We start from the raw sequence: 26954 nt of genomic DNA on the forward strand, positions 1-26954 counted from the left end.
CAACATGAAAAGTAAGAGTAACGTAATATTTAATGTATTTTAATACGAATTTCGAACACTCATTTGGGGATCTTCAAATTCTTCCCCCCCCCTCCTCCCCCACCCTAGCTACGCCACTGTTAGAAAGACTCAAGAAAGACACAAAGATAGAGGCTAATTTCTTATTCCTTATGCTAGAACAAATTCGTGCAACTGCTCCTTCTTCTCTGGTGCCATTAGAGAATGGAATGGGTTGCCTGAATCAGCCAGGAAAACCAAAGACTTAGCAGAGTTAATGTCATTGATGAACATGCATGACAAAATTTACTCATGAAATGCGTAGGACGTAATTTTTTTTTGAAGTAACGTCTGTGATATATAAAATAGGATATAGTCATCTTTATATTTATTATAGGTCGGCAGTACGGGACAATGTAGTGTATTGTTACGATTCTCTCTCCTAATCAGGCCTTCTGTAAACACTGCTAAACACACAACACATCAAGAACTTGACACAAAACAGCCAATATGACACCATTGGCAATACATCAACACTAAAAATGCTATACTGTACATCACCGTACTAAACTAATAAACTCGTCTCTATCTCTTCCTGGACTCGTACATTCACTTCAGGACTCCACCAGGACCGACTTTATGGCAGACAACAGTCCCGGTCTACTCGCTGTCCTGTCTTGAACTGCACTGCCTTACACACACTGTCTCTGGTCCATGCAGGCTTATGATCAGATGACCATAACCCGGGTGACGGGTCCTATTCACGTGCAAAGTTCATACCAGTACTGTCCTTTGCACTTCAATATAGCACGCTAAACTGTATTACTGGCCTGAGTCACACATGTCAGCTGATCACACACAGTTAACCCTATTGCGTCGCGAATAGGGTTACAACAGTATAATAAACTATATAAAAAACTATTTTTGATTGGAATCACTACATGCACTTAATACCTTAATATTAATTAATCTATAAATCTATACCATCTCTATTCAGGCATGCTATGTGCAGTTTCTTAAAGACGTATCGTTAATTTGCATGAATCCGTTCATAACGTTATTTTTTACAATGTTAATTTTTATAGCACTAACTAAAAATTGTCAATTGATTTAAGAGTCACGTGAACTAGGACGAGCAACCAAGGTACAGCACACAGTATAGGCCTATATTCTAATCGTGAGACTGCTAGATCTATAACCTACTCAGAGCTAACATATAATCTACATCTTAGACCTATATGTGACCTACATACACTAGATCTAAAAACACTGTGCACTAGACTCGTGTTCTTCTTCACGACCTTAGTTTATAAACACTTTCTGTAGATCTTCAGGGAATACAATGTCGTGACGGCCTTTAAAAAAAAACGACAGATCGACGTGACTTAAGGCAGTGGGGATCAACTTACAAACAAAGTCTTGTGGTGATATATAGGCCTAATTGTATGCGTGGATCTTTCTAGCTTACACAAGAGACTGATTATAACTATGTTGTGACGGCTTTTAGGAAAAAAAACAACAGCAGCAGATCGACGTGACTTAAAGGCAGTGGGGATCAACTTATATACAAAGTCTTGTGGTGATATATTAGCCAAATTGTATGCGTTGATCTTTTGAGCTAACACAAGAGACAGATTATAACTAGGACTAGACTGGAAGGAGACGAGTTACAATGTAGAAGAGGGACTTTTTAAAACGCGTGTATTCACTATCTCGATGTCAACTGTTCTTTGCCGAGCGTCATAATCCACAATTGCATCATCAGTTTTTAGTGGCATTAACACTTTTGGCTTATAAATTATCATCTTAACAATGGATACTAGAGAAGTCCTATGCGTCATCTGTTTCGATAAACTAAAACTACAACTCTTGTACCCAAAAGAAAAATCTTACTCTGGAATAAATGTAACCTAACACAACTACACCAAGCTGCATTAAACTTTCAACAAACATTCTTATTAGAAAAAGACATTAACCAACCAGTCGATGACCTCTGGAATTTCATTAAAAACCATCTTAAAAGCATTATAGAAAATCATATACCAACTAAATAAACATTAAACAAAATAAATAAATGCTGGCTTAATAATAGACTAAAGAAGCTATGTAAACAGAATGAAAACCTATATAGAAAATTTAAAGAAACTAAGGCAGAAAGAGTTTACAAAAAGTATATAAAAATTAAACACTTAATCCAAAAAGTAAGCAGACAGCTGCAGAGTGAATACATAAACAATGTAATATTTAAAGATAACAACAAAAACCAATGGTCATACATTAAGTCTAAGAAAATGGAAACAACAGGCATAGCGCCATTAAAAGTTGAACATAACATAATACATAATGATAATGAAATTAAAGCAAACATCCTAAACAAATACTTTGCATCAGCATTCTCAGCCCAAGGAGACAAAGATATATTACTGAATTTGAACCAAGTAGACAACATAGAAGATATAGTAGTACAAGAAAATGAAATTCAAAAACTATTAGCCAACACCAAACCAAATAAAGCGTCTGGACCTGATGGTATTCCAGCTAGATTACTCAAAGAACTTAGCAATGAGCTAGCCCCAGTGTTCAAAATACTCTTTCAGGCTTCGCTTAACCAGGGCAGAGTACCAAAGGACAGGAAAGAAGCTAATGTCACCCCCCTATTTAAAAAAAGGAGAAAAATCTGACCCAGGAAACTACAGACCAGTATCACTTACCAGCATTACATGTAAAATCCTAGAACACATAATATGTAGTAACATCAGAAACCACTTAGACAAACATAATGTCCTCACACCATACCAACATGGCTTTAGGAAATATAGATCATGTGAAACACAACTAATAGGACTAAATGATGATTTTTCTAAAGGTTTAGATAATAGTGAACAAATAGATGCTATCTTACTAGATTTTTCTAAGGCTTTTGACAAAGTTCACCACCATAGTTTGCTTAAAAAATTAAAATATTTTGGCATTAATGGACCACTGCATCAGTGGATTAAAGATTTTCTGATAGGGAGAGAACAAACTGTAATAATAAATGGCTCTAAATCAACACCGATAACAGTAAACTCAGGTGTACCTCAAGGAACAGTCTTGGGTCCACTACTAATTTTAATTTACATAAATGATTTACCAAATTGCATTACTTCAGGAACAAAAGTCAGATTATTTGCAGACGATTGCATAATATATAGAACAATAAAAACAACACAAGACACAGATATTTTACAAAGAGAATTAGATGAATTACAGAAATGGGAATCAAATTGGAGCATGTCTTTCCACCCAGAAAAATGTCAGTCGTTAAGAGTAACAAAAAAACTAAAACAAATTAATTCCACTTATCTTATTCATGGCAAACCAGTAACACAGACTAAAAACGCAAAATACCTAGGTGTTATAATAAATGAAAAACTGTCATGGAATCCACATATTGATGTAACTATAAAAAAAAAATCAAACAAAGCATTAGGATTTATTAAAAGAAATTTCTATAAATCAAATAAGAACATAAAACTAAAATGTTATTTAACCTTGGTTAGGCCAATAATAGAATATGCATCCTCCGTTTGGGACCCCTCAACTCAAGAAAACATTAAAAAACTGGAACAGACACAAAATAGAGCAGTGAGATTCATAACAAACGAATATTCACATTTGACTAGAGTAACACCTTTAGTAAAATCACTAAATTTAGAAAGCCTTCAGGACAGAAAGCTCAAAAGTAAAGTAGCAATCATACATAAAACACTGAACCATAATCTTCAAATACAAAAACAAAATTTAATAAAATACTCTGGAAGACACAAAGATAAAGGCACATTCCTCATCCCATATGCTAGGACAAATTTCTACAAACACTCCTTCTTCCCTAGTGCTATTAGAGCATGGAATGGGTTGCCTGAGTTAGCCAGGAAAACCAGTGACTTGGCTGAATTTAAGTCATTGGTTAATATGCATGACTAAATGCATGACGCGTAGGACGTAATCATCTTCTTTTTTGAAGTAACGTCTGTAGTATATAAGATAAGAAGATAAGATAAGATGATGTAGCGTATTTATTACGGTTATCCCCCTTTGCCTAGTTGCTGCCGTAAGATGCCCTAATTGGCGCGCTTATAGTTTGCACATTTATGCTAGGGCACATTAGGTTCTAGACACATTAGGTGCGTATACGGGCTACTTCAATCGTGCCGATATGGTTTATAAATTAACTTATTAGTAAAAAATATATATATACACGATACATTTTGGCTTACTAGAGGACCCTTACAATACAACCCCTACACAGCTTCTTTTTTCTTTATGGCATATATATATATATATATATATAGCCTATATATATATATATATATATATATATATATATATATATGATTAATGTTATATGCATTGATATGTTCTAGAAACGGAAAGAGCAATTGATATCATATCGAAATAGTGAATACACGTTGTTGTTGTTTTTCAGTGGGAGTCTTATACATTGTAGCTCCTAGATCTACCGTTTGTATGAACCAGGGCAATGCCCCTCAGCCTCAACGTGGCGCTCGGGTGGAAACGGTCGTTAGAGGAGAATTAGATCAGTAGGGAAGTAAAACAGAACCTCCCGTTGAGTTGCCTATGGACCAAGTCCATTGCACTGGCAGGGATGGAAGAAAGCCCCAACAAACATGTCACTATCCACATACCGTTTCTCAATGGATCGTTATTATGGCGGAGACCTGCACGTCTGATGTGGTACAGAAAAGGAATATTGGGGAAATTCCTGGTCTTTTGGTCTTACTTCTAGCCCAAGAGTCTTCGGAGACGAGCCAATAGTGATGCAAAAATGTACCTCTGCTCGTATCTTTTCCAGAACATTGTTTCAGACATGGACATGGAGACAAACCTCTATATGCCTTGAGTTCCAAGAGTCTTAGACGCAACACAACTCTTAGAACAAGTACAAAGAAGAATAAGTGAATGGAAAAGCAGAAAGGTAGTGTTAAGAATTTCAGATTTTTCAAGATTCACCAACTTGTCATAGCCAAGCGTCTTTAGTAGCACCGAACTTAGCATAGCTTATTGAGTCATGTGCTGGAACCTGGATACAAAGTCTATGACTTTCCTGTCAATAGTGGCCCACTGATCATTGACCAGATGCTTTTTGGAGTGCTTCAAATCAATCCCTAGATTCTTAATTAAAAGTTGGCCATTGTAGATTTTGACGAATGAACCGGTAGTATTCTATTGGCTAGACAATGTTTCTTTTTATTTGCGTGTCTTCTTTTTCTTTCACCTGTATCATTCATCTTTTCTCTTCTACGCAATTGTTTTCTATCTTCCTTTTCTCTTTCTTCTTTTCATCTTTTCTCTTCTACGCAATTGTTTTCTATCTTCCTTTTCGCTTTCTTCTTTCCAACTTTTTTTCTCTTCTTTTCATCTTTTCTCTTATAGAGCTATTCTTTATATAGAGCTATTTTTATTTCTTGCTTACTCTTACTCTTACTTTTCAATGCGTACGTAACTCACACAAGATTACTTTAGAATTATTTAATGCTGTATTAAACCCTTTGGGATTGTTAAATTAATTATTTTACTCTTTAATAGTGGAGCATTCAGATTTTTTTGAAGATTGATTTTTTTTTTCAAATGTGAGCTACCAATATTTATTATGTAATCGTAAAAAATTATTTTACTTTTTTATACCTCTAGGGGGCGCGGTGACTGAGTGGTTTAACACTTGGCTTCCGAACTGGGGTCGTGGATTCGAATCTCGATTAAGACTGGGATTTTGACATTCTGGATTTTTAAAGCTCCCTTGAGTCCACCAAACTCTAATGGGTACCTGACTTTAGTTGGTGAAGGTAAATGCGGTTTTTCGTTGTGATGGCCACATGACTTTAACATCATCTGCCTAATAGAGCGCAAGGTCTGAAAGATGGCACTTCTTTTTACCTCTCTTTTACATGGGGCACGACCGCTGACTAAATCACAACATACTTTTAGCCGTCTGTTTGCTGTCTTGGTCTTTCCTATCTTCTGTGAAGGACAAGGTTTTCTAATCTTTGATATCTACCCATCTTCTCTTTTTATCTTTGGTTCAATATCTTATGGTAGACCTATATTTTTTGAAAGGGCATTGAATCTTTTCACATGACACTATCATTCAGGTTTATTTTTGTTCTTATTGCTTAGCTATTCATAGGCCTATAGTTCAGTTATATTTAAAGCTCTTTCGCTATTCACATTCCATATATTTGGAACTTAATTCAACTAAACTTCTGATTTTAAAGCCAATATTCAACTCTGGAGCCTGAAGGTGTGCCCGTGAAAAGGAACATTACAATAGCTGTACGTGTGTAGTTTTATAGTTTGTCATAAGAAATGTTCATTGTACAATTTATTATCATCATTTGCACTCTATATCCTTTCACAGATCTTACCATGCAGGAAACATCTGGTGTGAACACAGCCTCACAGCGTACTGACAATAATGTGAACTCTCCAGCCAAGAAACCAAAAAGAGAAAACAACTCTGAAACTTCGACTTATTTCTATCAAAAGATTTCAGTGCCAGATCCTGATTCAGTAAGTAAAGCTTTTTTTTTTGTTTTTGTTTTCTGAAAACTGTTAATTTTAAATTGGGTATCTAATTTAATATTGAAATAAATTATTGGTATCATTTTTGAAACTTTTTTTTTTATTTTCCTTTAAAAAATGTAGAAGAAGAAAAAAGTGTTGTTTTTTTTGGTATCAAAATCTATAATTCTATCTATAATTCTGAATAAAGTTTTAAGAGCAAAAGTAAAGTTTTTAATTTATTTGTCTATATTTTCAGCATAAACTTTTCAGTTTTAGGAAACTTTGGGCATTTACAGGTCCAGGCTTTCTTATGAGCATTGCGTATCTAGATCCTGGAAATATTGAATCTGATCTCAGATCAGGATCTATTGCTAACTTCAAGGTATCTTTAAGTCAATCCTAACACTTTGATATATTGTTTGATAGTGAATTTTTAAATATCTGTTTTTTTATAAGCTACAAAAATTCCTTCAAAACAAAAAGATAATTTTTTATTACACCCTTGACCCTAACTTATACATTGCAATATTGAAACACATTATACTTAGTTTAGTTTGTTTTAGTTAAATTGATAAAATATATAATGTCTTCCCAAAATATCTACAGATAAAAAATCTTTTATATAAATGATTAAGGACAAAAATGAACATTACAAGTACCATATTCTCATTTTTTTTTAATACCGATTTCATAATTCTTTATTGACTAATTAGGGAATAGTATAGTTTATTTGTTTGTGCCTGTATTTCACAGCTTCTCTGGGTGCTTATGACTTCCACTATACTGGGCCTTCTCATGCAGCGCTTGTCTGCCAGACTGGGTGTTGTCACAGGCCAGCATCTTGCAGAAATATGCTACCAGCAGTACAAAACGGTCCCTAGAATCATTTTATGGATCATGGTAGAAATAGCTATCATAGGCTCTGATATGCAGGAAGTCATTGGCACTGCTATTGCATTTTATTTACTCTCTGATGGAAAGTATGAAGATATAGATATCTAAGTAAATACTTCATAAGCACTATTTTATCTTCTTATCTTATCTTATATAATACAGACGTTACTTCAAAAAAGAAGATGATTACGTCCTACGCGTCATGCATTTAGTCATGCATATTAACCAATGACTTAAATTCTGCCAAGTCACTGGTTTTCCTGGCTAGCTCAGGCAACCCATTCCATGCTCTAATAGCACTAGGGAAGAAGGAGTATTTGTACAAATTTGTCCTAGCATATGGGACGAGGAATGTGCCTTTATCTTTGTGTCTTTCAGAGTATTTTATTAAATTTTGTTTTTGTATTTGAAGATTGTGGTTCAGTGTTTTATGTATTATTGCTACTTTACTTTTGAGCCTTCTGTCCTGAAGGCTTTCTAAATTTAGTGATTTTACTAAAGGTGTTACTCTAGTCAAATGTGAATATTCGTTTGTTATGAATCGCACTGCTCTATTTTGTGTCTGTTCTAGTTTCTTAATGTTTTCTTGAGTTGAGGGGTCCCAAACAGAGGATGCATATTCTATTATTGGCCTAACCAAGGTTAAATAACATTTTAGTTTTATGTTCTTATTTGATTTATGGAAATTTCTTTTAATAAATCCTAATGCTTTGTTTGATTTTTTTGTAGTTTCATCAATATGTGGATTCCATGACAGTTTTTCATTTATTATAACACCTAGGTATTTTGCGTTTTTAGTCTGTGTTACTGGTTTGCCATGAATAAAATAAGTGGAATTAATTTGTTTTAGTTTTTTTGTTACTCTTAACAACTGACATTTTTCTGGGTGGAAAGACATGCTCCAATTTGATTCCCATTTCTGTAATTCATCTAATTCTCTTTGTAAAATATCTGTGTCTTGTGTTGTTTTTATTGTTCTATATATTATGCAATCGTCTGCAAATAATCTGACTTTTGTTCCTGAAGTAATGCAATTTGGTAAATCATTTATGTAAATTAAAATTAGTAGTGGACCCAAGACTGTTCCTTGAGGTACACCTGAGTTTACTGTTATCGGTGTTGATTTAGAGCCATTTATTATTACAGTTTGTTCTCTCCCTATCAGAAAGTCTTTAATCCACTGATGCAGTGGACCATTAATGCCGAAATATTTTAATTTTTTAAGCAAACTATGGTGGTGAACTTTGTCAAAAGCCTTAGAAAAATCTAGTAAGATAGCATCTATTTGTTCACTATTATCTAAACCTTTTGAAAAATCATTAATTAGTCCTATTAGTTGTGTTTCACATGATCTATATTTCCTAAAGCCATGTTGGTATGGTGTGAGGACATTATGTTTGTCTAAGTGGTTTATGATGTTGCTACATATTATGTGTTCTAGGATTTTACATGTGATGCTGGTAAGTGATACTGGTCTGTAGTTTCCTGGGTCAGATTTTTCTCCTTTTTTAAATAGGGGGGTGACATTAGCTTCTTTCCAGTCCTTTGGTACTCTGCCCTGGTTAAGTGAAGCCTGAAAGAGTATTTTGAACACTGGGGCTAGCTCATTACTTAGTTCTTTGAGTAATCTAGCTGGAATACCATCAGGTCCAGAAGCTTTATTTGGTTTGGTGTTGGCTAATAGTTTTTGAATTCCATTTTCTTGTACTACTATATCTTCTATGTTGTCTACTTGGTTCAAATTCAGTAATATGTCTTTGTCTCCTGGGGCTGAGAATGCTGATGCAAAGTATTTGTTTAGAATGTTTGCTTTAGTTTCATTATCATTATGTATTATGTTATGTTCATCTTTTAATGGCGCTACGCCTGTTGTTTCCATTTTCTTAGACTTAATGTATGACCATAGGTTTTTGTTGTTGTCTTTAGATATTACATTGTTTATGTATTCACTCTGCAGCTGTCTGCTTATTTTTTGGGTTAAGTGTTTAATTTTTATATACTTTTTGTAAACTCTTTCTGCATTAGTTTCTTTAAATTTTCTATATAGGTTTTCCTTCTGTTTACAAAGCTTCTTTAGTCTATTATTAAACCAGCATTTATTTATTTTGTTTGATGTGTATTTAGTTGGTATTTGATTTTCTATAATGCTTTTAAGATGGTTTTTAATGAAATTCCAGAGGTCATCGACTGGTTGGTTAATGTCTTTTTCTAATAAGAATGTTTGTTGAAAGTTTAATGCAGCTTGGTGTAGTTGTGTTAGGTTACATTTATTCCAGAGTAAGATTTTTCTTTTGGGTTTTGTATTGGCTACTGCTTTTATCTGACTGTGTATTTTTATGATCTCATGATCTGATAGACCAGGGATAATATCATAATCAACTACTAATCCAGGTCTGTTGGTTAAGAAGAGATCTAATGTGTTGTTTAATCTAGTTGGCTTTTTAATGATTTGATCTAAACTTAGGTTGTGTAAAGTTTCTATGAAAAGCTCATTTATGTCCTTAAGGTTTTGGTGTTTATCTATGGTTAGTGTTTTCCAATTTATATCAGGTAGGTTGAAATCACCCATAATCCAAAAAACTGCATTTTTATTTGTCTCTTTAAGTGTCGTAATCTGATTACATAGTTCCTGCATGTATTCTAAACTAGAATTTGGTGGTCTGTAAATGCTGCCTATTATTAGGGATGTTGAGGTGGTATTTTAAATAAAAGCTATGTGATACTTAGAATAGTCAAAAAATGATTAATTTAAACTTAGTATATGTCTTTGAAGAGCAATAATCAAAGATTATTTCTATTAACCAAAATGTATTAAAATTTTAAACAATCTTTACAGGATCCCTCTATATGCTGGTGTCATTATAACTATTGCTGATACATTGACCTTTTTACTGATTGACCGTTATGGCCTCAGGAAACTTGAGGGTTTCTTCTGTTTTCTTATTACAGTAATGGCCATCATGTTTGGTTATGAGGTTAGTTTTTTTTAGATGTGTAAGACTTGATGAAGATTTTATTATACAATTTAAAAGTTTATGAAGCTAGTCTTTTATACAACGTAAAAGAAAAGTTTGTCTTGTAAAAGTTGAGGTTGAAATTTTGTTACTTGACTTAGAAATGTTTGATATGATGTACACAAGATTTTATAATTAAAAAAAAAACACATTTATTTATTTATTGTGAGTACTCATCTCTGCCTATGGTCCTGTCTGAGGCATTAGGTTAACAACCAGCTTCCTCCAGGTGTCTCAGTTCTGGAGCAGGTCTTTCCGTTCCTACATTATGCCCATCTGCTTCCAAATCAACAGTGCCATGTATTTCTGGGCCATCCCCTTTTCCTCTCTCCATACAGACCTGTGACATGGCAATGAGCTATTGGTCTAAACTGCCCACAGGTTGTGACATTGCTGGTCAGTGTTCAGGCCTTCTATAACAATTGGTCTTGTTCCAGGCAAGGGCTAATTGTCTTGTAATGTTGGATGCAGGCTTGTAAATGGTCTGGCATATCCATCTCAAGCGTATCTGAAGGATATCACACATGAACTAATAGTTATTAAATTTGTAATATTTTTTGATGACTTTCTACCATTATTTCAAATTTTTCAACCCTCAATTATGGTCACAGTATTTTGAAAATGCAGCACTGGCTCCTTTCACCTTTTTGTTTTGTTTATTTTACAAGTTTAAGAAGTTTGCTTTTGAGATTTTATGTCCTAGCCCCAACCTTTTGCAGGTGGAAGTGGATGTTTGGAGGTTTGAATTTGGGCACATTGTGACGACAGTCGAAAGCACATATCACATACTAGTTGGCCTTCCAGGTCCAAAACTTTAAAAAATAGACATAGCTCAATCATAACCAGGCAAATATAAAGTATTACCTATATGTTTTTAATGACAACTTTTTATTTCTATATTTTGCAGAATACTAGTACACATTAAAATGTTATTGATGTTTAGGGGAGAGTAAAATAAAAATGTCTAATTATTGACAAAAATGATTTTATGCTCTCAGTACATCAGAGTAAGTCCTGATCAAACACAAGTTTTGAAGGGATTATTTGTTCCTTACTGTGAGGGCTGTGGATCAGAACAGTTGTTGCAAGGTGTAGGAATAGTAGGGGCCATCATCATGCCTCACAACATTTATCTTCACTCAGCACTTGTCAAGGTAACCACATGTAGACCATGCAGTAAAAAAAAGCATCACTCTTTTTACTTATGAGAAAAAGAAAGCTTTGTTTCGGATAATTGCAATACACTTCTTTCAGCATATATATATATTTTTACAAATCTTATATCAACTCACTCTGTCTATCTGGTAAAAAGTGTGTACATGTTATTTCTCCCACACCCATTCTCTGATCAAGCTGAAACTTGGCACAATTATTCATTGACATATTTTTTATGCTGCACATTGTGCTTTGGTCCATACTCTTTTGTGGACTAGTGAGGTAGGGGTATCTGCTTTTAGGGTCTTTTGTGGACTAGTGAGGAAGGGGTATCTGCTTTTAGGTTCATTTGTGGACTAGTGAGGAAGGAGTATCTGCTTTTAGGTTCTCAGCAAATCAGGATGTTAACTTCAGCCCCTTTATAGGTAGCCAAGTGGTTTATGCAACAACATAGTCTAGAAATTATTTTTTTTGAACAGACTACTAGGCTATGGTTTTTGTTGTGTAATCTACATTTAGGCTATCTGTAGTTTCAGTTCAAAGCTTGGGTTATCTATTTCTGTTATAACTAATTAACACCAAATCGCATTGTATTCAAAACTCTATAAATTTTGTTGAACACATTTTCAGTCCCGAGATGTCAACAGATCAAAGAGAGGTGAAATAAAAGAGGCCAACAAATATTTCTTCATTGAGGCAGCCATCGCATTATTTGTTTCTTTTATTATCAACATTTTTGTTGTGTCTGTTTTTGCTGAAGGTTTTTATGGAAAAAATGCTACAGATGTGGTGAGTTATGAATGAAATTGAAAATGATATTAGTTTTTAATACAATTTTTAATAAAATGTATATACTGATATATTTATGAATTTTTTACAGTACCAAAATTGTTTGAAACATAATAATCCACATTCCAGTATTTTTAATGTGAGTAATATTCTTCTGAAAATTTTTAACAGTATTTTTTTAAAGTTGTTTTTTTTATTTAAAAAAAAAAAAGATTAACTTCTTGTTATAAAATTTGTGATAAAACTTTTCATTCATTCCAGACTTCAGAGCTTTCTGTTGATATATATAGAGGAGTAAGTAAAGCATTCTATTTCTTTTATACGTAAGAATAATACTTTTAAAACTAAAAAAAAAGTTATTGGCTTTTAGCTAGTACCCGGTATGTTGTTTTCAGGGTGTGTTTTTAGGATGTGAGTTTGGTACTCCAGCCATGTACATCTGGGCAGTTGGCATTCTTGCTGCTGGCCAGAGTTCCACAATGACAGGCACCTACACTGGGCAGTTTGTGATGGAGGTAAAGATTTAGTTGGTTTTTTTTTTCTTATCATATGGAAAATTCTTATCTTTAATATATTGTCCCTTGTATTAATTTTTCTTCCACTTCTTTAATAACCATTTCTCTCTCTTTGCATACAATAACAGGGTTTCTTAAATCTTTCTTGGAAAAGATGGCAGCGAGTGTTGCTGACTAGAACCATAGCTATATTACCCACAGTTTTGGTAGCCATATTTTCTGGGATGGATGACATGACAACTATGAATGATCTACTCAATGTCCTCATGAGCCTCCAGCTTCCTTTTGCATTGTTACCAATTATTACTTTTACATCTTCACCTGTTATTATGGCTGAATTTCAGAATGGAAGGTAAAAAGCCTTTTTTTTCCCAATATAGCTTACATAACCATCATCCCATTTTTTTTAAGCTACAAAAAAACCTTTCATATAAAAACTTTATATACTTTTACTTGTGAGTCAATCAACCATTCATTTTTAACTAACTGCTTTCTGAGAACTATCAACTTTTTGAAAAAGATTTAACTGGTCTAGTTATTCTTTTCAGAGTTTCTTGGCTTTTTTTTTTTTTGGTCATTGGTCATGGATATATAAAGGGTGTTATTACATTTGCAAATGTTTGAATAGATTAATCTCCTTATGAAAGAGCATGTTTTCATTGTGAATGAGGCATAGTGGTTTATCTTTAAAAAAATGTGTAAAAAGTACATCTACATCCATCTCAACCAGAACATTCTGAATGAGCCCAGGCTTTTTATTTGATGTTTTTGAAAATATTTTACTAACATGCACATGAAATAAAATAACAACAAAAGCTGTCTCAACAATTTCTTGTTTAAACAGCATTTAACATTCTCCAAAACTGCATTTAATGCACTTTTGTGAATTTCAAATCAGTTGATGCTACTATTATGAACATAAAAAACTAAATTGGCATATTAATTGAGCTTGAATTTTTACATTGTAAGTGAAATTGTTATTTTTAATTATTATTACGAAACATGTGACAGGCCGGATTAAACCTTTCCATTGGGCTGAAGTTTGCACATCACTTCACTAATTCATTCCTGGTAAAAACTTCTTGACCAGGAGGGAAATGAGTTCATTGAATATAATAATGGAGAGAATGCAAATGTATTTGGACCCTACTTTATTACTCACTGTCTCTTGATTCTCCAGCACAAAAAAATCACCTTATTTTTTTCAAGCTTGTTTTTTTTTTTGTAATTAGACTGTTCAATTTAATTGGCTATTATTTTTTTTTAGTTGTTGTTAGACTTGAATTATTATCATAAAGTGCATATGTTAATAAGTATTTTTATGCAGATTGTTCTGACACTACATGAACTTAATTTATTCTAGAATAATGAAGACTATTGCTTGTCTACTGGCTGCTGTTGTGATTGGGATCAATATGTATTTTGTCATTGTCTATATACAACAACTACCAGAACACTGGGCCATCTACTTAAGCATTAGTATAGCTGTGTTTCTTTATCTCTTATTCCTGTTTTACTTGGTAAGTGGTTTTCCCAATTCTTTATTTTTATTACACTACAGAACAAAATTTTAAAATACAGTTTAGTTTACATAAAAATGTAATACTGTATGTTTAAACAAAATATATTTTCAGACTTTGTTTTGTATGTCAGTGATGGGATTTAAGTTCTTAACAAAAGTACCGGTAAGGTTCTTACCTCCTAAGTTAAATCCTGTTTACCTTGGCTATCAAAGCCACCTTGACACCATAACTTGATTATTGAATCCTGTTTCCCAAGAGTATTATATATTTGTACATATCTACCTTTTTTGTATCAGTCACTTACAGCAGTAAAGGGTATGAGTAATCATGTTAGGAATGGCACTATAATAGTAGTTCTAATTTCTGTACTGCTGAAGAAAGTTTGAGATCTACGAAAACTTACTTTAGAAATAAAAGGATATAAACAATATTTACAAACTTTTCAAATAATAATTTTAATTAAAGCAAATCTACTGCTTTTGGTGTTGACAAAATACATTTAAAGTGTTGTTTAGATGAAGTTTAATGAATCTTCTTCATGCATCATCTCTGAAAAAACATTTTTTAATTGGGACATTAAATGCAAAACAGCATGCCAGTTACAAAAATAGTATGCAAATTTGCAAAAAGATGAGTAGAGACAAATTACTCTGTTCTTAAAACAAGTTAATCGTAGAACACAAATTAATACTAAAATATTTTAATGTAAAAACTAAGTAAAGATTTATTAATAGGATTTATTGAATAAGCACTTAAACTATTTGTGTCTGAAGTTCATTAACTGTAAAGTTAAGTTAATCCTTAGCCCAATAGGACCCTATAACTAATTGATTCATGATATGTTCATTCCTTGCAGGCTGACTTTACCTTGGGTTTCTAGGCTCTGTTGGAATGTTTTTCAGAATTTTAATATTTTAAATAATTGAACTATTCTTTGATCCATAGAATAAGAGTAATCTATTGCAAAGTTTAAATTAATTTCTGGCAGAGCTAAAGCAAAGTTGTAAGAAACATTTATTTATAGATTTTGAATATTTGTTATTTAATTAATGTTTTAAGATATAAAAAAGCTTAATATATTTTTTCAAGTGGTTACTGTGGGCCATTTAAAAATAACACAAATTATTATTACTATGAATGCTTTAAAATGGTGAGTGGGTTTAATGAATTTATTTATTAATACACTAAATTCTCTCAAAAATTATGACATGCAAGTGAAGTTCTTATGAATTTACCAGTGACAAAAAGTTTTTACTTCAGTAAGTGACTAATGCAATGGTCCAACTTTATAAATTCTTTGATGCCTAGTCCATACTTGTTAACTACATACTCTTAAGACTAAGAGAATACTATCTTTAAAAACTGGAAATATTTTTAAGGGCTTCCAGTACATGGTTCTGTAAGTAATGTTTTACATTGGAAACTAAGTACTAATAATTGCATGCTTTTTTTGGAGTAATGCATTGATGTATACTTTTTTTTAAATAACATTATGCATACACATTCAATCTTTCTTTTCTAGCTAATATATTGTTGTTTTCTTATTAATGTACTAAAGAAAAACAAAAGAGATGTATAATATATATTATGAGTATTTTCGTCTGTAAAAAGTCTAGATAATAATTACACTAATTGAAACAAATTACTGGTATTCAAAGAGTACTTGATTCAAACATGTTATGTTATCTAATATGAATGAAAATCTAATCAAAGTAGATATCTAGATGTGGACCTGCAAATCATGTACACAACTATTTTTTCTAGTTTTAGTTATAGGAAACAAAATGTTTACACTCTTATTGCCATTAAAAAAAACATATTCTCATCAACAATAAAATAACATATATATTTTATTATTTTATTTTTTATAAAAAAAATCTAACATTTCTAGGGGTTTAGGACTTTGGTAATTGGTTAATTTTTCTAATGTAACATTTAATAAAATGTATTGAGTGCATTATGTTTTCTATTTTGAATTGAAGAGAGTTTTCAGTAGGGACAAGCTTTATTTCTTTTACAAACTGGCTCTTCAATAGTTGTCGCCTTGGAATATGCTCATCTTTTAATCTCTAGTTTATTGTAATTCTAATTTTGTTAATTATTTAGTTTGTATAAGTGAACATTTAATATTAGCAGTAACCAGCATGTTGTATTAGCAACAAGAAACTTTATGCCTCTAGCCTTGTAAAGATGTAGAAATATGGAAAAATGGAAACACAAAAAATATACTTATTGAATGATGCATAAACTTAAAAGTAAATAAATAAATGATATATTTATTTATAATTGAAAGAGTGATCTATTAAAAAAAGGAGAAAAGTCTTACAGAAAGTTTTGAATATGCTACTTATCCTAAGATTTGAACTAAACTGTCAAGAAAGTTTACTGATTATATTTTTACACTACCTCTTTCTTTTCTTCCCTCGTACATGTCTTTTCACTCTCTCTATTTTTTTTCTCTTTACTCCATACTTTCTTAATCTTTCTCTCTATTACCTTTCTACTTCCCTTCACTTGATTTCTCTTTCTCTCTCCAATTATGGTTCATCTGGTAGTATACTTTTTTCATGTGACTGTGGAACCCTATTCTCTAGAGATATAACCATCCATATGTATTGCAGGTTAAGGTGGCATTCACTCTGGTGGTAGAGGAGCCAACCATTTTTCATTTGACACACTTTTCTTCCAAAGCTGAGCCCAATGCTTTTTGGCTGTCCATAGCTTTCTTAACATTAATCTTGTCTTTCACTCTACCAACATTGCTACGGTACATCTTTCTGTCTTTCCATTATTCTTTCTTCCTTACCTTCCATACCATTGACTCTCTCATATCCACCCCATCATTCTCTATCATTGTCTCCTTCATTTTTATTCTCCCCAGTCCCTCTCTGCATTGCACTCTACAACATTATAAATGCTGTTCATTTTTTTAAGAAGCCTTGGGAAACAATCTTTACAGCAGCATTTCTCAAACCAAGGAGTGGGGGGGGGGGGGGGGTTGCAAGATGTGTCAGTTTACTTTTCATTGAGCAAAAAAATATTGTAGTTTCATTGCACTTACAAATCAATGTATAAATATTAATCATGTAAAAATACAATGCTTAAAAAGGTAAGGTAAGAGTCATAGTTTTATCATGTAAGTAGGACCTTTAAAAATGCATTCCATTTTCCCCAGAAGTATATACAATTATATTGATTCTAACCGTTTTGAAGAAGTCATTTCAAATTGCAATTCTTCTTGACTTTCGTTTGTCCAAATGTTCAGTTTTCACATTACTGTTGTACATTGTAAAGTGGATGATTTTAACATAGCAAAAAAAAAAAATAAAGTCTGCAACAAGATGTCTTAGTTAACACAAAAATGATCTTATGACAATCACACCCATTACAGGCATGCATATGCTACATTTACCTCAAATGTACCCCACAAAATAATATTGGCCAGTATATTCTACCTCCTTCTTTATTAGACTTAATTTCATCATCTTTTATTTGCATTCGTCATGAAACATAGGGCATCAGTAAAAACATACCACTTTCCACGGCCTCTTTCTAGACCTTATTTAAAACATGCATATTGGATCGCCCACCTCTTTTTAATACAACATTTTTTTTGTACATGAACTCATCTTACAATGCTAAGAAAATAATAATCAAAGTCTGTTATAGATGCCAGGAGGATGAATCTCAGAAGATTATAATACAGGAAAATGGGTTCTTCTGTCAGGGAGATCTAGCTTACAAGCACTCCCCAGACCCCTAGGCCCCTGCCTGTCTAGTATACTATCTATAGAAATAATTTTATTTCTAGTATGAAAACACTTGCTATGTATGAAAAACATTTTCCAAAATAAAAAGACTAAACGGACTAACTTTAATGAACATTCATTACTGGTTTGGAAATTCAGAATGTAAATATATAAGTAAAGAAAAATAGGAAAATGTGTGTTGTAACTATATGTCTGTAAGTTTCTTTTCTTTTTTATTATATCCCTAAAACCATACCAGACCCCACTGTGTGTATTCTTTACAAAGTCCTCACCCCACAAGTGGGGGTAGGGTGGGGGCAGCGCCTCCAGTAAAAGTATGAGAAACACTGATCCATAGTATAAACAGGTTAACAGCATGAGCAAAACCTTTTCAAGCCTTCTAGTTAATTGAAAATTTTTTTTTCTTGATTGTGTATTTAATTATTGAGCTGATGTTTGTTTTCTTATCTCACAATGGTAAGGGAAAAAAAACTTTAAAATTAATTTTCACAAAAATGATTCACCCTAAAAACATGAATGAGCTCTCTTCATATTTTTATTTTTTGTGTTTGCTAATTTTGCTATCTAACCAACTGTAGAAAGTAATGTTTCTAATCATTATATTATCACACCCATGTGTGCATGTTGGGTGGAGATGGAGCAAACCAGTTTAGGTAAATAGCACCACAAGTCTTTATGCATATGCACATCTTCTATTTGACTGCTCTCTCATTTTTTTCTCAACAAAGCTTACAAATTCACTTATGATACAATAATATTCATTAAGCATCAGATATACTTCGTCCATGGTTTGTGTATTCAAAAATGTTTTTTTAGTGAGAATAATAATTGACCATTTGAAATTTCTTAGATAAACATCATTTTCTACAGTTTAAAAAAAAATTCATCAAAGCTAGATACATTTAAAGTCTAAAAATTAAAAAAAATTAATTTTGACCTTTTGAAATTGATTGAAAATGTGAGTTAAATTGTGCTCATTTGTTAGTTTGCTACCTAGTTGACCAGATCTTAATCTTTGTACTTTTTAATGTCTAATAATAACATAGTAAACTTGTCTTTAGTCAATCTGTCAGTTTTTCACTAACTCTTCCTAGAACACAAATGCACATAACAGTTAGTTCCTTGACATGTACACTTTCAAAACATTGCATCAAAACACCAACCTGGTACTCTAAAGAAATGAATACATTTCATTGTATGAGATGTTTAGGATATGTCTTTTATTTATTTAAGTGTTGTCCAGCTTTTTTTTACTCAGGGGGATACTTGCAATTAGCGTACTCAAAGAAATAATAGTAATGAGGGCCTGCGGAGGGATTTATTTAATTATGAATAATTATGACATTTGTGTGTATATGGATGAAAAGAATAGAAAAAAAAAGAAAGGTTTTCCCTTTTTTTAAATGGATTACTTGGAGGGAAAAATGGTTGAGAAAAGCTGGTCAAGCTAAAATTACTATCTATAGTTATTTCAAATTTAAATTAACAGAATACTATGAAAAAAATATTGTTATTGATACTTATTTATTACATCCAAACATGTGCAGCAACATTGATTTTTTTTAAATTAATGTTTTTGTAAAAGTAGAAAAATGTTAATTTAATTCAGATAACTTTTTAGTCATTTCTGCAGTATCTTTCATGTTGTTGTTTTTTTAAATTATTTCATACTTTAAGTGGATTTTGTTGTTTTTTTATACCCAGGGATATTTAGATATATTTTTTTTAATGCAAAATTTTTGTTCAACATTTTTTTGATAACTGTTAAAATGATAACTAGCCTATTTATTGAAGGTTTTTTAAATACAGCATAATCATTATAGACCTTTTTTTTGCAGGGAATCAAAAGATTGTTTGACACCGTTATTGAAATAAATTTATTGCCATTTGGTGAAGAGTAAAGAGACATGGACATTTCTATATTTCCTTGAAACAAGATAAGAAGTTTCATCCGTACAATTCAGTGTTGGAAAGTATTGGTTAGTTTTATGAATCAATTGCTCTGAAGTAACTGCAAATATTTTTATTATACTGTTTTGCGGTGACTCCTAATACATTTCCTTACTCTAATTGTTGGCAATCCACATCTGCCTTGCATAAGGCCCCTTGAATGAATATGTGAAATATTACTCCAGGTGTCAAATGCATAATGCTCACCCTATATTCCTTTGCATCAGACACAATTAATGTTTTCATACTGGAAGTCGTTTCCAAAATGACTTTTCATTCTACAGAGGTCACAGTTACATGTGTTGATGATCTTGCCATTGAGGTTTCAATTAAAGAAAACACATTTTATCCAATTCTATATGGGTATGTGTTTTTGGTCAATCTATGAGTGATCAGTGGGTCCTATAGTTTTACATTCAGACTAATGGCTCAGTGCTTTTAACACTGATTGCTTAACATTTGCAAAAACAATCTTATCTTTTTACAAAAAACAAATATCAAAAAACATCTGTAAAAGGGTTGCATTTAGAAATTGTTTTGCCAATAGTTTTAAAATGGGACAACAATGTATGTCGTAAGGGTACCGTAAAAGGTTTGTAGTTTTATATGTGTTATAATTTTGATTGAAATTTTTGTTGCTGTTATGTCTTAACCAAAGTAATGTACGTTGTACTAGGTTTCTTATTCTTGTTAGAAATTAAAGTATTTTTGTGTTTAGTTATCAAAGTTCTCTGTGAGGAGAAAAAGGTTATGGGAAAAAGGTCATTAATAGTTATTAAATAGAATTTACTATTTTTTTAATACACTATAAAGAACTTACAAAAATCATTGAAATTACCCTTTTTTTTTTATTATGAAAGGATTTTTTCTACAAATATTTTAGAATTGAATATTAATATGGAGAATATATAAGTAATTACAAATTAAGATGTGAATGATTGTTGACTGGAAAAAACAATAATAAAATTTATATAATAACTTTGTCTTAACTTTCAATTTTTTATTGTTGTTGGTTGTTGTTTTTTTTGTTGCTTTTTATGTAAAATTATTTAAACATTTTTATTGTATGTAGAAATATTACAGCATCATGATCAAAATCAGTCACTATTTTATAATTTCATTTGAAATTTAAGTAGCATTAAGCTATTTGATATTATGCAATTTTTTTTTTTAAAGCTCATATGACTTCAAAGTCATAATCCAATTTAAGCATACAAACTCACTAAACTAATCATTAAAAAGCATATTTAAAAGTTAAATCTAATAACAGAATGTAAAAACAAATTTAGTTACACTATTGAAGCACAAGATGAGTGTGCAAAGCATTAAAGCTGATTGCAGTGTATTCTGTGTAACTTTCAAGGCAAAATAGATCTAAATAGATTGAGTGAACCAGCCCTTTATGAAACTCATAATTTAGATTAATCGTGTTATCTATGGTATTAAATTGACAACTTCATAAATTGTCACTGCAGTATTTCAGAGACAAAATTGAGGCAGACAAATTTACATGCTGTTTATTACAATTAGTTTAAATTTTCCTTATTAATGATTTAAATGTATTATTTTAGGCCTACATGAATTTGTAACAGAAAACTGAACTTGTTCAACTCTTAAAGACTAATGTTGTTGTTTTTTACACTAAATAAATGACTTAATCTTTATTACTACTGAGTAGTTCAATTACTCGTTTACAATGTCTCCCTTTTTTATGTATTTTATTTTACTGGTTTCATTTTTTTTCCCGTTTCTTTTTCATGCAGGGTTATCTTTTAAATATATTGTTTGTTTGTTTTTATTTTGGCATTGTGCATACACATTACATTTGGATTTTTACTTCTTAAAAATCTCATTAACTTACACATTTAATTTAGTGTTTTGTTTCATATCCCATATTTCTTTGTATTTATTTAAACCATTTGTTTCAATGTCAAAAATATCTAGAAATAATCAATTGTATTCATCTTATAAACAATCAATGTATAATTCACTATAAAAAAAACTAATGGACACTACAGAAACATGACTACTGTAATCATGGGCGTAGCCAGGATTTTTTTCGGGGGGTGGGGGAATTTTTCTCCTCTCCCCCCCCCCCCCCCCCAACTGAAAAAATATAAATATTTACATGTAAGTATGTGTGTGAGTGTGAACATAATCTTTATTACATTCTGACCCTTCATTCTTTCGGAAGACGTTTATTGTGCCCTAGAATTTCTTTCTGGAGTTAGTGGAAAAATTGTAGACTCCCCGCCATTGCCAGCAAGGGGGTCTGGGGGAGCGCTAGGAGCCAAGCACTAATTCTGGTATTGAAAGCCAACAAAATGCATATTCTGAGGCAGCTACAGTGCATTTTCCTGCTATTAAAAAGTTTTATTCAAAAACCTAAATATGTGCTTACTGAATTAGGCCCTCTCGTGCCGTTCGGTGCATTTGCCGTCAAGCTGTTTCCACAAAAATCTGTCATTGGTAATGTCTGAAGCCTCTTCCCACCTGCTCTGAGGACCTCCATGAATGTGTGGCGCCAAGGATTGTCATCGCAACTCTTATTATGCGTAGTTCATTTTGTCGGTGAACATGTCCCGCAAACCTCATGCAACACTCTGTCACAATCTTACTAAGGGGTCAACTCCCAGTTCGGCATAGGATTTCCTTGATTTAGACACAATCTCTATAACTGACTCCTAAAATATGTCTTAGCCATATCTGTTGAGCCACATTTAGTGTTTTTCAATTTCGCAGATGACTATTTACTGCTCTTTATTATTGGAGCCCTGCTGAAAGGGGGTTTAAACTCAAAACTGATTCAAAACCCATTTAGCTACGCTCATAACATTTTGAGTACGTAGTTTGCTTTTTAAAAAATATTTTAGAGGTATTTTTTAGCTTCAAATCCTACTGAAGAAGGGGGGGGGGTTAAACTCAAAACCCCTTTTGGCTACACTCATAGAATTTTGAGTGTGTAATTTTCTTTTTTTATATGGAAGAGGGGGTTTATCGTAAATTTTGGAGGGGGTTTTTAAATCAAAATCTTCCTTAACTGCGCTCTTGGAATTTGGAGATTGTCGTTTGCATTTTTTTTGTTTTCTTTTATAGAAGAGGGGGATTTAACTGCAAAAGTGTCTTTCAAGTGTTGTATACCAAATATATTCTTGTATTTGTTTGTTGTGGGGGGTTAGGAGTAGTCAAAGACTCTTCAAAGTGTATTTTCAGAAAGGAATCTCAAAACTGTTTTCATTTTTGTAACTCCTAAGACAATAAGTTTGTGATTGAATTATAGATTTATAATCAAATTACTTTGATCTGAAAATAGAATTTTTCAAAACTAGTTTTATTATTTGAAGAATTTTATTGCTTTACTTTTTTTTAACTTTACTTTTCAATATTATTTTCTAGAATATCCTTTTACTGACTAATATACTGTTTATTAAGGATTAACAAACTGAAAATGTATTTATGCTGATATATTTATATTTTATGACCTTATTATACATTTGTAAATATATATATTTAAATATCCTAACACTTAATTGTTTGATTTTAACGTTTTATTTAGAGTGGAACAATTTATTTGTTTGTCTCATTTTCCCTTAATTTGTCTATTACTTCAACATGTATTTGCTATGTGTTGTTGGTTATTCTATGAATAATTAATTAAAATGTTATTATTTGATGTTTTTAAATGTGTTACTGATTATTTTTATGTCAATTTGTTTTTACCATTTCTATTATATTGGTATTTCAACTTTTGTTTTTCTTTAGATTTATAGTATGATTCTACCAGACTAAATCTAATCATATTATTTTTTAAGAAACAATCATATCTTAAATAACAAGTATTTTTTATCATAAGCAAATTTTATATATATTATTCCAAATTCAACATTAAAAGCAAACAATGTTATGAAGAAAAACATCAATGTTTGTTATAATTATGTTATATTATATATCTATTTAAAAAACATCTATTTTGAAGTCTTTGAAATTTCTCAACAAAACTTGACTCCTTATGTGTATAATGTGGCAAAAATGTGGTGTGAATCATTCTGCCTGCTTACAAAAATCAGTATCAACCAAGCAGTGGTTCTCACCACACTTTTTTATGACTCTAAGACCTGGGTGCTCTATATGTAGGCATGGCATCTAAGGCTACTTTCATCTCTAGAATAGAGGAAAACAGATGGTCTCTGAAAGAGACAGTGGAAGAGCTCTCACGAAGACCACAGGACACACATTTGGGAAAGAAAAGCCCTTGTAGAAGACAGGAGCAGAAGGCATAATTTCATAAATCCACGCCAGACAACAAATTTGGATTACAAATGCGAAAATATGCAGCTTGCAACTGGGTTCGTGGGGCCATGTGAAACATTGCACTTATCATTCAGTATCTAAGATATTGCCAATGCATACAACAAATAATGATAACCTGATCAATCTCAGTATGTGGATAGTAATATTTAAGACCTGCTTTGGATAGGAGCACTTTTCCCATGTGGTAGACAACCTATATCACACATCTTTTATTTGGTTATTAGTGGGGTATGGTATAAAATAGGTACCCTAAGAAACACTTTGAAGAACAACTCAAACATCATCTTGCCTTTACTTTCATGAAGAACATCTTTCAGCAAATGCTTTCCGAATGAGAAAACTGGAAAATTCTTAAACATAGGCTGCAGGAAAAACATTTGGACAAAGAAAAGTGCATTATTTTCATCATTATTATAATATCTATTTGAAATCCTCGTTTATTTAAGAGGAAGAAATAATACATTCTACACCATCCATGTGCCAATCTAGTCATAACCTAGCCTTGTTAATTAAAGACATAATATTATAATTTCTACCAAGTTATTTTTGTTTTCCTAGCTGATTCAGGCAACCTGTTCCAGGTTCTTTATAAGGGCATTTCGTGTGGGTACACCTGATTTCTTTAGGTGTCCTCAGGCCGCATAAAACACTTTAGCGGGCTGCATGTGGACTGCGTCCGTAATTTGCCCACCTCTGATCTAGATAAATATCTTTTTTTTTTTTCGTTTTACCTAACTTTTTTTTTTTTACATCTTATGCTTATAAATTATAGATGTTACTTTAAAAGAAAAGATAATTATACATCTTAGGCGTACCCATGTGTCAATAATCTAGTTATGCATGTTAATCAGTGAACAAAAATCTGCTAAGTCGTTGATTTTCCTGGCTGATTCAGGCAACCCATCCCATGCTCTACACAGCACTGGTGAAGAAGAAGCAGTTGTATATGTTTGTCCTAGCATATGGTATATGAGATGTGCTTTAATCTTCATGTCTTTCTGGGTATTTTATTAGGTTTTGTGTTTGTAAATTATATATTTTATGGTTCTTTTTTTTTTGTGTGTGTATAATTGCCATTTTACTTTTTAGTTTTCTATCCTATTGGGTCTCTAAATTTAGTGATTTTACTAATGGTATTACTAATCAAATGTGAATATTCGTTTCTTATAAATTTCTTGGCTCCATTTAGCATCTGTTATATAGGCCTATATTATCTATAGTTTCTTTGTTTTCTTGAGTTTAAGGGACTCCCAAACAATTAAAGGACGCATATTGGCCTAACCACAAGGTTATAATAAATAACTTTTTAGTTGTAGCCTATATATACATATATATCTCTATATGTTCTTGTCTGATTTTTTAAAATTTCTTTTAATAACACTAATGCTTAGTTCGATTTTTTAATTATTTTATTTGTGATTGGGCTAAGAAATTGTGAACATATATATATATAATATTTAGAAAAGATTTTTTTAAAATTAATAAATTTTCACTATCTTAACTGCTTTTAATGACCTATACAGTATAAAATTCAGCTCTTGTGATATGAAGGGAGAGTAACCTTTGAAGGATTACGGGCACGACATGGCCTAAATAGTGCCGATGTGCCAAAAACTCAAAACTATAATTATGATACATATATTTTCATGGGCGTAACCAGGATTTTTTTTTGGGGGGGGGGGGGGGGACGGGGGTTTATAATAGTGCCGCCAAGCACTATTTTCGGTATTGAAAGCCAACAAAATGTATATAATGAGGTATCTACAGTGCATTATCCTGCTATTAAAAAGTTTTATTTCAAAAACCTAATGTGCTATTCTTACTTACTTAGATATCCTCCCGAGCCTTTCGGCGCATTGGGCGGCAAGCTGTTTCCACAAAAATCTGTCATTGGCAATGTCTGAAGCCTCTCCCCTCCTGTTCAGAGCTGTTCTGAGGACCTCCATGAAAGTGTTACGTGAAGTTGTACTAGGATATGTCCCTGTTTGCGCTTTCCTCATAATGGCCTCCGTGACATCGCAACTCTTATTATGCGTAATTCATTTTGTCGGAGAACATGTCCCGCAAACCTCATGCAATGCTCTGTCACGACCTTACTAAGGGGTCGACTGCCAGTTCGGCATAGGATTTTCTTGATTGAGACCCGATCTCTATAACTGACTCCTAAAATCCGTCTTAGCCATCTTTGTTGAGCCATAGTTAGTCCTTTCAATTTCGGCAGATGACTATATATATATATATATATTGTTACGAATCTCACTATCCAGGCTCTCTGCAAACTGCACCATACACCACCAACTTAAAGAACTTGACAACTCAGAACTCCAAAGTAACGTAACACTTTAATGGTTGAATAAATAACAGTCAATACTGTACAATTGGCAGCACGTACACTGTACAAATATCTCTCCTGTTAATAGCCGTACCGCCGTATCAACTCTTGCACTGGTCTCTCCGTCTCGTTCCGGGCTT

At 32.3% G+C, this 26954-nt stretch overlaps 1 protein-coding gene across 12 annotated transcripts in view; it reads left to right on the plus strand.

Moving 5' to 3' along the window:
• LOC106069981 (natural resistance-associated macrophage protein 2-like) overlaps nucleotides 1-23239 on the plus strand; it is a 71743-nt gene extending 48504 nt beyond the window's left edge. For 7 of the 12 annotated variants that reach the window (XM_056036421.1, XM_056036448.1, XM_056036439.1 and 4 more), the window contains 13 exons: nucleotides 6416-6567; nucleotides 6818-6943; nucleotides 7315-7541; nucleotides 10292-10430; nucleotides 11468-11623; nucleotides 12255-12413; nucleotides 12505-12552; nucleotides 12675-12707; nucleotides 12809-12928; nucleotides 13057-13280; nucleotides 14292-14448; nucleotides 14563-14613; nucleotides 20060-23239. In XM_056036421.1, coding sequence (XP_055892396.1) covers nucleotides 6416-6567; nucleotides 6818-6943; nucleotides 7315-7541; nucleotides 10292-10430; nucleotides 11468-11623; nucleotides 12255-12413; nucleotides 12505-12552; nucleotides 12675-12707; nucleotides 12809-12928; nucleotides 13057-13280; nucleotides 14292-14448; nucleotides 14563-14613; nucleotides 20060-20122 — 1655 coding nt within the window. In that variant the 3' untranslated portion in view covers nucleotides 20123-23239. The other 5 variants (XM_056036431.1, XM_056036472.1, XM_056036497.1 and 2 more) reach the window with 5 other exon arrangements.
• Nucleotides 23240-26954: the final 3715 nt, after the last annotated feature.

Source organism: Biomphalaria glabrata, chromosome 1 (genome assembly GCF_947242115.1).
Source record: "Biomphalaria glabrata chromosome 1, xgBioGlab47.1, whole genome shotgun sequence".
NCBI classification, from domain to species: Eukaryota; Metazoa; Mollusca; class Gastropoda; family Planorbidae; genus Biomphalaria; species Biomphalaria glabrata.